Below are 18,584 nucleotides of genomic sequence, written 5' to 3'. Positions count from 1 at the left end.
AAATTTGACAATTGGAATGAGGCAATCCTGACTGAACTTTTCCTCTGGCAATCTCCGGATCAAGACACTACAGTCAGAGTGAATCATTTGGAATAGCGATTTGTCGCTCCAAAGAACCATTTTCCAATCATCTACGGTCCAGGAACGGATCGTAGATGATCGGAAAAGAATGATGGTGTCTTTCATCTATGATGAAACTAGTGGCGGCTCGTGGATTGAAATCGTGGGGGGCTGCTGCAACTTTAGAAATATACATATATCTTTAATTGTAATGTCCAAATATTTAAAGAGACGGAGTAAACATGATAAGCACTATGAACACTCTACTACTGGCGCAAACTGCATATAACCAACAGTGGAACTGCGCGACGAACAGTGCTGCATTACGCTAATAGCTCGCATCTCACTATGACGTACATATGCTTGCGCGCGTAGCAATATGATATTGTGGAAAACACAGTGCCGCTAGCGCCATTCGCCCTCCTAAGTGCTACAAGATGGATTTTTGATGGATATAGGATTGTTGATGATAAAATTAAATATTACAAGCAAATATAATTAAATTAATAAATATATTTATATATCGAGAAAAACTGGGGGTGCAGCAGTTGCGTAGTGCCTATGCACGAGCCGTCCCTGGATGAAATACACCAGTCATTCCAAAACAGAGCTCGTCGTTCTTTATCAGTGAGTGTCTGAGGTCTCTCGGGGCGTTTTTCCTGTTATAGTAACACCATCAACTTTCCATCTACGAATGACATAAGCAACAGTGGATTTCGGTATATTTCAGATGGGTAGCAATGTGGCAGACAGAAAGAAAACTGATGTGACACCCAACTACCACCCACGTTGGAAATCTGTCAGTTCAACTGAACGTGTGACAAAAGTATTTGTACACCTCATGTACCATGCAAATATTGCGATGAAGAATAGTAAAAAAGTGGAAACGCGCCTAGCCTCTTCCTGCTTCTGTCAACATAAAAAGTGTACGTGATTCCATTATAGGACTTCACTTTAAATAAGGAGGTTTCCATAATGAAAGGTTTCAATTTTAATTTGTTCGGAAGATAATTTTTGAATAGAAGAAAAGAAAAAGAGAATTTTGAGGAAGGAAGGAATTAATAAAAAATATTCCAAATATATGGCATATTTTAGTTTAAAACTTTTATGTTGATAATATTGACGTGATCAAAACTCTAAATTGTTCTTCTTAGTCCTAAATCTCAGTATTTTTGCAATGGCATGGCATTAGTTATTTTTTTTTGGTGCTTCCTTCAAGGCACATTTATACATAAATCTTTCAAGAATTTTCAAATTTTAACTAATGAAAGACAGTTTCAATAAAATTTAATAAAAAAATTAAATAACTGATAATCTCAAATTAATAACTGATAATCACAATCACGAAAACACTAAATTTTTTGAATTCTTTTCAATTTCGTAACTCTCTACGTTTTCTCTCTGTCTTTTTTTCATCGTTTCATTTTTTTTTAAAAAATGTCGTAATCAATATATTTCATCAGGAACTTATGAAATTCAATTATTTTAGTTTTATATTTAGTTAATATTTTTACAGAATTTAATTTAATTTAATTTTTATTTTTTAATGATCATTATTTTTGAAATTCATTTTGAATTTGTTTATAAATATGCTCTTTTTCTCTCACACTGTGGATAATCCCGAAATCCTGTTTCACAGACTAAACATGAAACATTTTCGAGTTACTTCAAACCTTCAATAAGCACTATGGTGAGTGTGACAATAGAGGATGAAATTCATCTCGCACCTAAGACATCCACTGACATCCATGCCAAAGTGGGATTTTAATCCACCGCCTATTAGTGAGTGAGCCGTATTTTTCTAATTTATATTTCACTTTTTTTTAGTGTTTTGACAATATTAAAGTTGTATACCGAGCAGACTATGATACTCAGAGTATAAAGCTGAAGTATTTTATAAAATAAGCGAGGCACCTTTATACAAAATGTATTATTTCCTTGTTTCCTCAAAAATTTTCCATTCTATAATTCTATTCAAGAAAATTAAAACGATGACACACACACACACACACACACACAGTGTTACATTTTGACGAACTTCAAACACTTTATTTCAGAGCTATTGGTTAAAATTAATTTTTTTCCTTGTGTGTATGTGTATGCACTTTGTTTCTCAATTTCGTATTTACAAAATAGTTCTTCATTATAAACTATCAGGAGAAAGAGGACAAAGTTGTCCAATGAACTGATGACTTCTGATCCGGAATAGGCAGTAATAGGCCTAAATCCTTGAAGCGTGTGATGAAGTTGATGATGATAATTTCATCTTTACTGCATTAATGTTCAAATGTGAAGTATTACTGATTTTTTTTTAATTATTTGCAATTTATTGCCACTGCAAAGAGTTAGAAAATAAGGAAGACAACGTGAATTTTCATTAATATTTCACTGTTATCAGTTTAAGTTGGTCGTTTTTTTTTAATTTGTAATGTTTCTTAAGAAATGCTAAAATTATTTTAATTATTTACATTTAATTAATTTATTTTTTACCCACTAAAGATTAATGAATGATTGGATGTATTAATTTTTCTTGTAATTAAAAATATTGGTTCATACCAATATAAATAAAATGTGTTTATTTTTAAATTAAGCAATTGTATAACACAGATGGCGCTAATATGCGACGACATTGCTGACTGTTGTTGAATATGTGTTTGTGTTTTGGGGGTGTGATTTATGGCAGTTATTATCTTGGCAGTGGCAGTGTTAACTTGTTTGCAGTCAGAAAGCTGGATATTCTGTTTCACAAACGTCGTAAGTAGAACGTATATTGTTATTTTAGTAAATGAATTGTTTATTTTGTGTGAAAGCATTCAGCTATAATACGAATTACAAACGAACCAAATTAGGCTTCATTTAGCATTCTTGTTGTATCTGTTGAACTATATGTAGTACTGTATTTTGAATATTGGGAAACTGCGTTAAGCAGTTGCCGTGTATTCAAAATACTGCATATTTCCTGTTTACTTATTTATCTATCTTTATTTACTGTTTATTGCTTTCCCATCTACCAGCTCATACCAGTGGCGCACTCAGGATTTAACCTTGGGGGGGGGGGGGGGCGAGTTGAGTAGACGTTTTGCGAATACTTACTACACATCGCATACGACCTATAACTGAGCATCTGCAGTGATCGCTAATTCTAAGGTAGCTATAAAAGGTCACCAGTTTCCTAATAAGTTAGGAAAGATTAGCAGATTTAAAAGTACACGTACTATCACCCGTAAAGGGGACAGACGTAGAGCATCTGATTTGTTTAAATTCATATCGCTAGAATATTTTTTCCCCTAAAGGAAACAAATAAAAATGTCAACACACCATTTATGAAGACATGAATATATGTATGAATAATATATGAATACACGTATGCATACGATTTGATAAAGGAGTCCTACGTAATCAGTAAGTTAGAAACAGAGGATGATATATGTAGGATACATATATATCAAACTGTTTCTAAATTAGGCTTGGCTTGGTCAGACAATCTTTTACAAGAATATATGTCTATCGTATATAAATTTAATCGAAGACTTCCGACTCGAATTTTTTATTATTATTAGTTCATTATTTTATCGGTGGAGTCAACCGGATGATTTCATGATGATTGTTAGATGATTCAATTTCAGGACCGCATCTGTTTAATGAAGTTTTGACCTATATTGCTATTCCTGAATGCAGTACTGCTTACTAGCCAGTGTAGTTTCATGCAGTTTAGCAGTAAAGATTGTTGTCACACTGGTGTTGATTTACGAAATTAATAATTCTCTTGCTTCTAGTAAATATAACAGATCGCATCCAGTTTTCACTAAGCTGAAAGGTTGTTTACGTCCATTACAGGTTTCAGCACTCTATTTAATTAAATTTATTTTTTTTTCCCTTCTTTTCTATCGTGGTGAAACGTTTGTTTTTCGATTATACCATTAAGAGAGTAGAACTAATTAAAGTAATTTAGAGGTAAATTACTTTAATTATTTGTATAACGTAAGTACCACTCTTAGTTTGGCTTTTCTCCTAAGTGACAGCATGGTAAGAAGAGTTGAACTCAGATAGCATCTATTTCACCCAATTTCTTATATTAATTGATAATATGTTCATAAGTGAGATTTCAGAATTAGCTGACAGTTCATTTGAACAAATTTAAATACTAATTGTAAGTAGTTGAATTTTATTTATAATCGAGCAAGAATTCAATTGTAAAAAAAAAAAAAAACATCACGGAATGTTTGGCTGGCGAAATATAAAATATAGAAGTGTTTTCTTTGTTTTTTTTTTAACTTGTAAAATAATAGCATGCCACAGTATATTAAAAAAGCTTATATGTAATTCATTTTATACTTCTTTTAAAATGTATATTATCTACAAACGTAAGTTTTTGTGGGTTAGCAGTTCTGTGGGAAGTTTTCGTTATTGAGACCACATTATAATACAAATAAAGAGTTTAATAAAAAAAAATAGGCAATTAAAACCCGACAAGTTTTTGTAAGACTTACATCATCATCCCTTCCACAGAACGTGATAGTTGTTACTATCACGTTCTATGGTATCACTCATGCTATATCTTAGATCCGTGGCAGTTAAAAGTTTGATGAAAACAGACCATACTTGATGTAAAATTAAGCCTTGACTTTTATTGCATCGTGTAGGGATCCTAAGGATTTGCGAGGCTTCTTTATATTTTTTTGTAAAACAGTTACGATCAATATATGACATTTTTGTTTCTTGCCAAAGTACTTGATGGCCAGTAGTGGTTGTGCGGAATGCCAGGCCTGATTTATGCTCTGTTCTTTTTTCGACGTCTTTTACATGTTCAGACATGCGGATCTCTCCCGACCTTCCTGTCTGTCCTACATAACAAATGCCACATGAGCAATGAATCTCATAGAGGCCCGGCTGTTTCATGGGGTGATGTGGAGGTTTTGGTGGATGTGTCTTAATATTTTTTGTAAAGTTAAAAAAGCCACATTAATGTTGTAATCGCGGAGCAACTCAGCCACTTTGTCTGTGACATTCTTGACGTAAGGCAGCGTGATTGCATTCTTGAAATCTTGTTTAAGTAAGGGAGTTTCAGGAAATGTATTAAGAATTTTTCTGATCTTCTTGGGTTCAAAACCATAGGCATAATTAAAACTTTAGGAGATGGGCCGTACAGTATATCAAGTACGTCAATTTAAGGGAATGAAGACTGCACTACTTGAAACATAACCTTGCACCTAATGGTTTTGAACTCAAGAAAAGAAAGACCTACCAGAATTTTCAGGTTACACAATCAAACAAAAAAAATTATTGTGTATCATAGTGTGATATTTTCAAGAAATAATGCGAATTGCTACATTGCAGTACTGACTTGAATAGAAATTACCGATCATTTTACATTAAAAGAATACTCCCCCCCCCCAATCGACTAATTTGACTTTGAGAACTTATTGTGACTTCTAGATGAAAGTATTAAAGTGAATTTTTAAATGAACTTTGCTCGATATTCGGTCAGCGTTTGGTCTTTTCTACGTTAACATATTAAGCATGTGCTGCTGTAGCCTATTGCCGCCTGGAAAGAAACTATTTCGTTCTTCATTTGAACTGTTAACTAAGGATATTTCTAGAGCATGCAAATATGGCTGTTCTAAAATTATTTGTACTTTTTGATCAAAAGCGATATTCGAAACATTTATTCTACTCATCAAAACAAACGTTATATTTATTTCTTCGAGAAAAAAATAAAAAATAAAATAAACTGCCTTCTTGGCATATTCGCTGCTTGCACCCTGTATAGTTGGTTTGATTTTCATTACTACCGAAGAAACTAAGGCAATGAAGACTGGTATATTATTTCCGTCAGTTGTGTTTCCGGCTGTTCTGTTTTCGTGGATGTAAAAACCCGAATTTCCAGGAGGAAAATCCCTTCCACCTCCGTATGAGACCGGCGACTAATCCTTGCTAAAAATATCACAATAAAACAGATACTAAGTTTCGGCTGTAGTCATTTTAACAAGTTATGACTAGAGCCCGAACGCAGTATTTCTCTTAAAGGAAATGTTAGCGATTTATTAAATTTCATGTTAACAGATTTAAAACCGTGGGTTTTGTGTAGGATGGGAAAATGAGATATGTAATGATAATAATAAAGTGATATAGAAAGAGGAATTCTGGTACGACCTGAATTTTTTTGGAAATAATATTCCACAATCCGGAAGAATGATTTCCATCTTAAAAAGTATAAAGACATTTTTATATGATAAACCCAAGCATAAGACGACTTTTGAGCACTGTTAATAATTTCATTATTTTATCCGTTTGATGTTATTATGAATATCCTATACTTAAATATTTCAAGGTTTTTCGCTACGATATTGTGACGGTGTGTATAGTCCCGATCTCTTGGATAGCCTGTTGAACTCTCTAATAATGTCGTCACTTTCTCCTTCACTTCACGTGACAGCTAGTCATTTCGGCGTCTTTCGGGAAAATACAGCGATGCCAGACAAATTCGACAGCAATATCGCTTTTACGGCAATCTATAATCATCATCTCCGTCATTAAACGCATCGTCCGACAACACCGCCCATATCATTATGATCACTCCTAGAAGCTTGGATAGCCTAGACACAAAAATATCTCCCCTTTAGCTTTCTACTTTGCCTATAGGAAAACGATCAGTATCACTTTTAGCATCTTCACAATGTCACAAGTAAATAACCGTTTAGTATCTCTGACCTAAGAGCCGAGAGAGATTAAAACACATAGGAAACGCAACAATTGAATTAATTCCAAAAACAAAGGATTTAAAATATCCGTATTTGTTTTGAGTAAATAAGGTTTGAACAGAGAAATTTCTCTAAGAGGAAGGCCGATTCACTTATTTGATTATTATGTCGTAGGCTGGCTATATGTTGCCGCTTACTTGTTTAAGAAAGAGTTTAGTTTAAATACCTATCGATTTTTTTTAAAACTCTTTAAGTCTACTCATCGATATTCTTGGAGAATTTTATTTTATAATTCTTGACAGCTGCAGTAAGCTGTTTTCTTCTCAGAAATTCTGATTTTTTATTTTTTTAAAATTCCAAACAGACAAAACCTGCCAGAGAATAAATTCAGATATAATACTCTCTTCATAGCAATTAGGTGCCATGCTGTAATACTAAACAACTACCAATATTTAGTATCAGATAATACTATATCATTTATATATAGTATGTTAGGAAGAATTATGCGATGAAGGTTAAATAGTTAGTTACAGGTCTCATAATAACCGAGCGGTTTAAATCATTAACGTACCAATGTGGCATTCTGTGATTTTTTTTTTTTTAATTTCTTATAATGTATGGTTATGTTTACTGCTGCCACAGGTGTTATTTGATTAGAGCCAGAATGAGTTTCTTCTTCCCTTCTCATCCGTCCCTTAAGACGGGTAGTCTCTAAATGAAGGGTTTATGACGAATTAACGTAGCCAGCTCGTCACTCCTCTGCAGCAGAATGAGTTGATAATTAGGTAAACATCACATTCGTTACATCTTAAATTTTTTTTAAACGAATTGGTTTTACTTTTAAAAGCATCCAGACCATCAACAATAGAGATCACGTTCAGAAAAAGTTTACTTCGCATAAAAAATTTATTTGCTTCATTTATGTCAAAATATAAAATAAATTCCATGTAAAATTATTTACTTACTCTTGATTTAAATTTCTTTAATGTGAGATTCATGATTTCCAATGGCGCAGGGGGAAAAAGTACGGTATTTTCATATTCTATCCCTTCTAAAGCTTAGAAAAGAACATGGATGAGTTAGTCATAAAAATAATTTCATCTGCTTTCATATGAAGCATTTTTATATAGTCTGTTTTTCTAAGGTGGTTTTCCCCATTTCAGACAAAAATAATTCATCCATAGTTTTAAGGAACAGTGATCTTATTACACTGTCATGCTAGAGATATGTTCGTTGTATTAAATTTAACCTGAAATATTTCAGAACGGTTTTACACTTGTAAAAGTTGCAGTTTAAACTAAACTAACGATGGGAAAAGACACTTTTTTTTTTTTTGATCAAGACAAAGTAATAAATGGATAAATTATTATTTATAAATAAATAATAATTATGTTTAAATAAATTATTTAAACATAATATGCGCTATATTATCAGTGTGTGTGTTCTCGTTAATAAAAGAGACTACTTTGTACGTTATATTAGAGACTTTACGGCAAGTTGGATTACTTTCAATATATATAATCTTGATTTATCAAAAATTATGTTATGAGAGAAAAAAAAAAGTTTTAATACTATCGCAAAATGCATAAGCACCTACAGTTGACCCTTGAACAACGCAGGGGTTAGGGAAAGTCGACCCACCCCGCGCAGTCGAAAATCCGCGTATAACTTTTGACTCCCCAAAAACTTAACTATTAATAGCCTATGTTGACCGGAAGGCTTACCGATAATTAAACAGTTAACAAATGTTTTTTTATATGTTATACGTATTATATACCGTATTCTTACAATAAAGTAAGTTTGAAGAAAGAAAATATTAAGAAAATCATAAGGAAGAGAAACTACATTTCCAGTACTGTATTGTACCATATTTATCGATACCATAAGTTTACGTCGTCTGTTTACAAAATGGAATCGTCTGTCTGTCTGTCTTTGCATCAATAATGTGTTATATGATACAAAACACTGTGCATGTTATATGTATTACACTAGACATCAAAAATGAAAAGATAATATGAAAAAGAAATTCATATTTATGTACAATTATAACGATTCATGCATTGATAACGAAGAAATATCAGTACGATTGCTTTATGGTAGCCTAGCCTATACATTAATCAATGAATCGTTATAAAATTTTTATTTTATGCTAATTAATTATTATCAGCTAGTTTTATGCAGTTATGATTTAATACTGCATCTTTACGTTGTTTGCATTTCTCTCGACTGTGAATGGTGTACAGTTTGTAAGTGTGTGTGTGGGGGGGGGGGGGTTTGATAATTTTTAACTTTTTATAATAGATTTGTGCATATTTTATTGTAGTAAATGATAAAATAGACTAGTATCTACATGTATTTTATGCATTCATGACATGCTAACCTCTTTCTTAATTTTTTCGATATTTTTAGTCTACGCGGTTCATCTGCGAGATTTATCAAATTATCGAAAATCTCCAAAAAATTTCCAGTATATTTATTGAAAAAAATCCGCGTAAGAGTGGACCGCGCAATATAAAACCGTGCTATTTAAGGGTCAACTGTATTTGATTAATTTTAATCAAATAGTGTTTACACATAGGTCAAACCAAATAGGTCCATCCTTACGTAAAACATGCTTTGTAACTCTTATTCCAAGCCCTGGATGAAAGAATTTGTTGATAATTGGAATCTGCAAAAAAGTTCAAACTACTTTCATTGTTTTTTTAATCGAATCACTTCAGGGGCACAAAGGAGAAAATTTATCGAAATTATGTATTCTAATAATTTTGTTTACGATGGACGAAATTTAATTAGCAGATATTAAGCTTCTGTGGTTGGTATTACTTCCGGTATGAACCATGCTGAGAAAACATTAAGTAAACATTGTTTAATTCAACAAGTTTCTATGCTGTATGGCGTACTTCATCCTACATAAAATATTTTAATTTGAAAAATTTATATGAACAAGTCTCTTAATATAAGTATTAATATGTTCTGAACTTATAATATAAATTTTTCTATAAATTTTAATATACATTTTGGTTGCCTGAGTGGATATAGTGCTTCTGCTGTGGGTTCGAATCATGTTGCAGCGTGGATATTCGTGAATGTCTTTAGGTGATAGCTAAATTTAATCGGTTGCCTAAATTAGATCGTGAAGTAACTAGTGCTATGTTTGGTTTCTAGAGCAGAATTTCTATATTCCTATAATAACCCGTCCCACTGTAGTAAATGGATGGTTTTAAACCTTTCGAGCTTAGGACTTTTACAGTATTATGTCTTAAATCAAGCCTAGGTTCAAAACCAGCTGTTAAAGTCAATGTTGAAGTTATATTGCCAGCTTGGCTGGCCGAGTGGTTAGCGTGTCCGCTCTACAGTCAGGAGGCTGTGGGCTCGAATCCCGCCGTGGGCACGGATGTTTGTGATTATCTGTGGAAATACCAGTGGTGGTGGTCGACGGTAGATGGCGTTGGGGGTGGTTGCGGTCAGTTGGTGGATTGTGAGTGGTGGAAACAGAGTTGTAGAGTAGATGCGCTCCCTCGATGAACCTTTGGACTCCCTGGAGGTGACTAATAATAATATTTTCTCCCGTTATAATGTATTTTTATGGGTATATAACGATGTTTGATATGACTCTGATCCATGAAGGGTCGGAAACTTACAATTCGTTAGTACCCATTGAGAGAATGGTTAGTTAATACAGGAAAAACCTTGTTCTAGTGAACGGACATGGAATTTTCCAAGTCATTTTAGACTTCCCATAAGCAAGTGGTAATCATACTATGCTTAGATAATAGTTGATTAATTTAAGTTATAATAATTCTCCCCCTCCTCTTTTTTTCCCCACTGTAATTGGGCGGTTTTCTTGACAGCACAATAATTCTCCCCTAGCTTAATGGAATTTATTTATTAATTTGAAGGTTATCTACAAATGGCCTATACTACATTACTACTTTGGGTGGACTAATGAAGATAATTCAAGAGTCCCCCCCCCACCTGTAGAGACCAAACATACACCACAGAAGCTTAATATCTGCTAATTAAATTTCGTCCATCGTAAACAAAATTATTAGAATATACAATTTCGATAAAATTTCTCCTTTGTGCCTCTGAAGTGATTCGATTAAAAAACAATTAAAGTAGCTTGAGCGTTTTGCAGATTCCAATTATCAAAAAATTCTTTCATCCAGGATTTGGAATAAGAGTTACAAAGCATATTTTACGTAAGGATGGACCTATGTGTAAACACTATTTGATTAAAATTAATCAAGTGTAGTAATTTTCTTTCCAGGTTGCTTCAGGCCTATACTAAATAGTGGTTTCTTCCAGGTGAAAGAAATTGTTTACCACCGGCTTTTCACAAACATCCATGCCACCGTGGGATTTGAAACTCACGGTTTGGAGAGGGTACTTTATCCACAAGCAGGCTGGCTATTTAGAATCTCTATTAAAATGTCTCATTTCAGTTAGACCACTTTAATACAAAAGTACGAAAAATTAAATTCAGACGGCTCTGGTTGTCAATAGTTGTGGTAAGAAGTGTCATTATACAAGAATGCTATTACGAAACGAAATTTTTATGATTATAAGCAAATATTCTCTCTCTCTCTCTCTCTCTCTTGTGTGTGTGTGTGTGTGTGGTATTACGTGTAAAAATCTTATAAAAATAAATGAAACTATTTCATGCACACGTACACAAATATATATGCATGCATATGTAACCTCTTTGTCTTTTCATTTATATATGAAATATTGATTTCAGATATTTATCTTCAAGAATGGACAGATCCTTGTAATTGAAGATGAAGTGCAAATCACATCTTTCACATACATAAAGATACCCATAACAGCATAAGATTATATGTACTTATACCAAGTTCTGATACCTCATTTATTGTCATACTGGTGTTGACCTTTTTTTTTTATCTTATCAAAATGTCATTTATGTGAAAAACAATCTTTCTTGTCCAACTGATATAATGCTATCAGCAGTATAAAACCACTGTGAATCGTTATAAAAACGAAACTGTGGAAAAAAGCTGTCATTTTCAACGATGCCATCTATTTTCGGGAGTGTTACAAAGCTCATCATGATGTCTCTGTCTATTGATTTTTATCTCTGGCGAAGACAGCAGGATTAAGGGAAATAAGTTCTTTTTTTGCCGAACAATAAAAGCAGGCAGCACGTGGAGTTGAAAGCAATCTATCTTTGCGAATGGGAAGCAGTGCGAAGGAGGAAAATCCAGAAAAAGAAAGCTGTTTTAACAATAGAATAATCGAAGACATTAAGCCAGGCGGATAGCCCTAAATTCCCGAAACTGCCATCAAACTAATATTATAAATGTGCAATTATATCTCTAACTAGTGCCCTGTCAGTAAATCAATGAAGAGCGATAATAAATACTCGGAGTAATTTTTGAAGACTTTTGCATATACAAGACTTCGCAAAATTGAATGTCTCTTTATAAATTTCTTTGTCTTTTATAATTTTACATTTATGAGCTGTTTAGACTGGTAAAAATCACGAAAGTCATCTTCTTAATTTTTCCTTATTTTTCCTTTATTTTTTATATATTTTTTTATATTTCCTTTATTAAACATCAACTTTTATTAAACCATAAAATTAACGGTTACAACACAATATGGTAGTTGGACAATTGTTGGTTTATGAACTATATGTTATAGAATAGTGTTTCTCAAAGTGTGGTACGCGTACCCCTGGGGGTACGCGAAAGGTCGTTAGGAGGATACCTGGCAATTTTCGGTTATGCATAATTAAAGGAGTTATTCTATTTTTCAACAAACAGTGCCATTAGAGACAACCGGGATAAAACGGCACTAACTAATGAATCACATCCTCCCTCCAACAGAAACTGCTAAATAGACCAAGCAAAACCATATGTTGCCGGTGGAACATATGGTTTTGCTTGATACCCCCTCCCCATCGTTAACGTGTTAAAACTAGGAAATATATAGTGAATGTGTTTCAGATATTATGGAATTCGGTTGAAGGGAATTAGCATTTCACTCGATTGTTGAAATGCTAATTTGTCTTTGGTTCTCGCGATCTTTTGTTAATACCGCACCAATCATATGCAGTTCTTCGCTGCTCTACGTATCTCAAGTCTTGTAAATTACTGGTAATTTTTGCTTGAAATAATGGGAAAGAAGATGACGCTATTTGGGTAGATGACTGACGATGCACACAAAGAAACTGTTCTTGATGCCAAAAGTAGTGATAGCGAGTAGGAGCTTCTTGGTAAGTCGTACCATTTTCAGTTTTTTTCTGAAAACTTTAGTTTCCGAAAACTCCCGCACTTATCTCGCAACACGATTTTTTAGCTTTAATTTTGGGAAAAAAGTTAGTTATATTCGAGTAAAAACAGTATTTTTTTTAGCTTTCAAATTTTTACGTATGGATCATTGGTTAAAGATTGGATTTATAAAACCCCCCAAAAGAGTCCAATATAGCAAATACAAGTAGCTGTAAGCAACAAGAAAACGTTGATATTACATCTGGATCAAATGAGTGTGTCGTCCGACATCTCTAGAGAACCAAAATTGAAAAATAAATCATATTTTTTGTTTACATGAACATATAAATTCAAATAAAGTAGATATTTAATTTTAAATAATATTTTAAATTAATTTATTATTTTTAATTAATTTATTTATTTTAATTAATGAATGAATTTATTTTTTAATTAATTAGGGGGTACTTGGTAATAATGAAAATTTAAGAAGAGGGTATGCGGATATCTGAAGTTTGAGAAACAATGTTATAGAGTAATTAGCCTTTTCTAAAAATTCCTAGAAATATCGATTATCTCTCCTTTAACACTCGCTAAAATTTGATTGATGCAAGTGGAACATCCCAGTAGAACAATATTTCTTTGAGTATGCCTCTATCAAGGATGACAAAGGAGTTTCTGAATTTATTACTCATCGAGTCATCGTTGTTGCTGTAGCTAACTACAGTATATGTGAGTCTTAATTGAATGGGTTGCAGAAAGATTTATTGGGTTAACTTGATGATAGTGATGAGGGAACTGAAATTAGTGATTTTGAATCGGAAAACAACAGCTTATTGTAATAGAAAGGAAGCTTCGAAAAAAAAAAATTCAATATTATTATTTCGCATGCTAACACATACGGGCTTGATTAAAAAAAAAAAAAAAATAGGGATGTTAATATGCTTTTCATTGATAACCTTTAATGACATGATTTCAGTTCAAGAACCGGAACGGTCATAAATTATTTTTAGTAGGAGTCAAAGTAGAAGAATTGAATAAAAAATTAGTCCCATCTCCTTCAAACATGGATGTCTTTAGGTGGGAGATGAATTTCATCGTCCAGTGTGAGACCACACCCTGCTTATTGGCGCCTAAAAGTTGAAAGCATTTCACGTTTCATTTCTAGATTACATAGAAAATAAAAGATATATATAGTACCGAAGAGCCAAAACATTGACCAGCGTCTTCATGCAAATCGAAGTAACTGCAGGGAAACGACGCCGCATGTGCAGGTCATGAAATGATATAAATAACACCTCATACTGCACTCTGTTAATCAGTGTTATTCTTGTTCTTCTGAAAGGAAATGCTGCGAACTTAACCTTGCGGAGGTCGCGGCTGATCTGACAGATACAAACAAATTGTTTAATATAAATATTCTTACACATATCCAGTGTATAGATTGGAGGTCATGAGTAGCTGCGCATGCATATATTACGAGTGATATTCCACACTGTTTATGCGGTCAGTTTTGGTTTAATACGTGTTATGTAAAGGTGTGTGATATTTCATAGTAAATTATATCTGAGAGATTTCGCGAACTCCGATGTCAGTATAGTATTGGTTTAGTTGTTTTTTTCTTTGTTTCTTTGTTCAATAATTTCTAGATTGTAACTGAAAATAAATAAACCATGTATTATATTTGCAATGTTTTTTTTTTTTTTTTTCCCTCCAGGTTCAAAGAGATTCCCAAGCATACAGCAGATGTTGAGGAGGAGTGGAAGCTGTTCAGAACAGCTGTCACTGCCTCTGCACTCTCATGCTGTGGCAGAAAGCGGCTTGGCGTGGCAACGGGCAGTGAGAAAAGGACACCTTGGTGGAACTAAGAAGTCCAAAAAATTGTCTGGGCAAAAAAGGAGTCCTACCTCATGGCTTAGGGTCAGGTCACCTGAGATGCGTTTGCGGTATGCTGAGGCACGAAAAGCTGCTGCTGAAGCAGTAAAGACAGTAAAGCAGAAGGCTTGGGAATCATTTGGAGAAAGATTAGACTCATCCTATGCAAATGCAAACAAAGTATTCTTGCAGACCATTCGAGGGAGGAAATCGTGCACAGCAAGGGCTATTAAGCCCTTTGATGGTGCACTTTTAACAACCGAGAAGGATATCCTCCACATATGGAAGGAATACTTCGAGAGCCTTCTTAACCCGGGTGGCCCAGCAGTTGTGGACATCCAAGAGGTGCAGATCGGGGAAATGACTAGTCTCACAGCAAAAGAGGTCCATTTAGCAACAAAATTTATAAAATCGGGCAAGGCTGCTGGCGATGATGAAATTCGGTCCGAAATGCTAAAAGCCTTAAATCGAGACGGTGTTCTTTGGCTGACTCGAGTGTGTCAGGCTGCTTGGATATCTGGGAGAGCACCAAAGGAATGGCAGACAGGCATAATAATACTAGTCTTCAAGAAGGGAGACTAGGATTGCAGTAACTATCGTGGCATCTCTCTGCTCAGCCTGCCTGGGAAAGTGTATGCTAAGTGCTTGGAAAGACGGTGCAGGAGCATAGTTGAGTCAAAGTTCCAGGAAGAACAATGTGGCTTTCGTCCTGGTAGAAGCATAACTGACCAAATCTTCACTTCAAGGCAAGTCTTTGAGAAATCTTGGGAATATGCCAAGAATGTCTACACATGTTTTGTGGACTTGGAGAAGGCATATGACCGGGTTCCTCGGGATAAGCTTTGGCAAGTAGTATAGGAGTATGGAGTGGATGGCAAACTATTAGCTGCCATCAAGTCCCTGTATGAATGCCCAGAGTTTTGTGTCAGGGTAAACACAAAGTCTGAACCTTTCACAGTCTCCGTTGGCCTCCGCCAAGGGTGTGTTCTGTCACCCCTCCTTTTCATAATATTTATGGACTGGATTGATAGGCACAGCCGAGGCAGTGAGTGTCAGAATTGGAAGATGTAGCATTGGACGTCTGCTTTTTGCAGATGACCTAGTTCTGCTTAGCTCTTCCATAGATGACCTCCGGTGGACCCTGGATAGGTTTGTAGCTGTTTGTGCAGACGCCGGAATGAAGATCAGTGTGGCCAAAACTGAAACATTTGTGGTCTAAAGACAACCATCCCAGTGCACTCTACATGTAAGTGGAGTCCCAATGAGGCAGGTGGAGAAGTTTAAATACCTTGGGTCCATATTCACGAATGATGGAAAATGGGACGTAGAGCTAGATACTCGAATTGGCTTAGCAAGCTCAATATTGTGGGAGCTTGGCCGTTCGGTAGTATTGAAGCGGGAGTTAAGCCAGAAGGCAAAGCTAGCTGTCTTCAATACAGTCTATGTCCCCATCCTCACCTATGGTCATGAGAGTTGGGTAATGACCGAAAGAATGCGGACACGAATCCAAGCGGCTGAAATGAGGTTCCTTCGAGGGGTTGCGGGGCTGACAAGACTCGACAGTGTCAGAAGCTCTGCAATTCGGGAAACCCTCAATACTCAACCGCTGCTTCTCAGTGTTGAGAGATCACAGTTACGTTGGTACGGGCACCTGGTCAGAATGCTACAAGAGAGGCTCCCTCAGCAGGCCCTCTTTGCCAAGCCAGAAGGTGGGAGGCCAAGGACTCGCTGGATAGATTATATATATCTAAAACCTTGGGTGGACACGTTTGGGAATCCCACCAGAAAACCTGAGCTTGGTGGCAGAGGATCGTGACCATTGAAAGTTCCTCTTGAAGCTGTTGTCCCCACAACCCAATTAGGAAAGGTGGGCCTTGAAGATGTATGTATGTATGTTTTTTTAAAAAGTTTTATTGCATTTTAGCATACTAGTAATGAATGTATCTCTCAGATAGACGCGACCTACGCTGCAATTTTTTCGACCGCTACCTCCGCAGGGTAAAGTGAGTTTGAAAAAGGCCAAAATGATGGTCAGATGAACTTGGTCAGAGCATTTTCGAGACGGCAAGGCTTGTGGAGTGCTCACGTCAGCCGTAGTGAGTACCTTCAAAAAGTGGTACGAGGAGGGAATCCCCCCCCGAACTGCCGGCAAGGTGTGGGCTGACCACGTCTCATCCATGTTTGAGGTGAGCGAAGGCTATCCAGGATGATATGAGCCAACAGAAGGGTTACTGTGGTACAACTCTCCTGCAGTTTGAATGCTGGCAACGGGTGTAATGTGTTACAACGTACAGTACATCGAACCCTGCTGAAAATTTGGCTGCGTAGCCGCAGGCCACTCTGAGTACCCGTGTTAACTTCGATTCACTGTCAAATGGCCACGAGAGCATTAAAACTGGATTTTGCATGAATGGAAGAAGATCGCCTGGTCCGATGAATCTCGTTTCCTGTTGCACCATGTGGACGGCCGGATACGCGTGCGTCGTTTACCTTGGGAAATGTTGTCACCAGGATGCACCGTGGGTCGAAAACAAGCCATTGGATGTAATGTAATGCTTTGGGCAATGTTTGCTGGGAAAGACCAGGTACATCCGTTCATGGCAATGGTATTCCCCTCTGGCTGTGTCTTCTTTCAGCAGGATAATGCGCCATGCCTCATTGCCTGGTTTCTGCGAGAATCGTTCGCGGAACACCAGGAAGACTTCCAGTTATTGCCCTGGCCTCCAAATTTCTCAGACATCAATCCAATCCAGCATCTGTGGTTTGTGTTGGAACAACACATCCACTCTGCGGGGGTCTCATCGACGCAACTTACAAGAATTAAAGGATTTGCTGGTTACCTGTTGGTACCAGATACTGCAAGAAACCTTTTATATCTTGTAGCGTCGATACTTCTCCGGATAAGAGCTGTTTTGGCGCCACTTGGAAGATCAACATCATATTAGGTAGGTTCGGTGTGTGTATATATTAAAAAAAAGAAACTTACCTCACCGCACTACTAATGCATGAAAGGTTTACAAACTTTCGTAGGCAAGCGTCACACATCAAAAAATGCCTGAGAGTTTTTTTATTTATTGGTGTATTTAAAACCAATCAAAGTCATGCTAATAAAGTGGGGAAATGGAGAAAGAACTTAGCTTAATGGACTCGAATGAAAACAGGTCTCCATGAAATCTGCAAAGGGATCTACTTATCTACTGTTACGAAGTAACCTTCCAAAAGCTTATTTAGTTTTTTTTTTAATATATAAATCCCATACAAGAAAAGCTGTACCTCTGTAGTACAATCGTGGCGGATGTGAGGTTGAACACAGTAAAGAACTGAATTGATTTTTTTTCTTTTAAAATCTGGAAGTTGTAGTTTTTGGAGGGATACAGTGAGGAAGTTGACGGAATGAAAGAGACTGAGGAAAAGTCGAATACGTGTGTTTATAGTTGGAAGGTGAGCGGATCTTGATTTGAAGTCGTTGGGGTCACAACTGAGGCAACCGAGTTATTATTATTATTATTACTACGGGCGACTCCAAGGAGTCCTTAGACTCATCGAGGCGGCCCTGAACATCATGTCCACACAAATATTCGACATTCTCACAGTATCTATCATACTTTGCCTTGAACTCATTCACTGTCATAGCACCCACAACAGACACTGGCAGCTTATTCCACTCATTTACCACTCTAAAAGTAAAGAACCCAGCTCTAACACCCTTACCACACTC

General features: G+C 35.7%; 1 protein-coding gene across 1 annotated transcript in view; it reads right to left on the bottom strand.

Annotated features, from left to right (window-relative positions):
- Positions 1–18,584, bottom strand: part of LOC150104781 (uncharacterized) — a 124,180-nt gene that overhangs the window by 16,758 nt on the left and 88,838 nt on the right. The window contains exon 8 of the mRNA XM_090395629.1: positions 7,727–7,818. Coding sequence (XP_090251755.1) covers positions 7,727–7,818 — 92 coding nt within the window. The remainder of the gene's footprint in view (positions 1–7,726; positions 7,819–18,584) is intronic.

The sequence above is a fragment of the Typopeltis vanoorti genome, chromosome 7 (assembly GCF_054136105.1).
Source record: "Typopeltis vanoorti isolate ZY-2024b chromosome 7, IOZ_Tvanoo_1.0, whole genome shotgun sequence".
NCBI classification, from domain to species: Eukaryota; Metazoa; Arthropoda; class Arachnida; order Uropygi; family Thelyphonidae; genus Typopeltis; species Typopeltis vanoorti.
The sequence above is the reverse complement of the archived record's forward strand: the minus strand, read 5'-3'. Positions and strand labels throughout refer to the sequence as shown.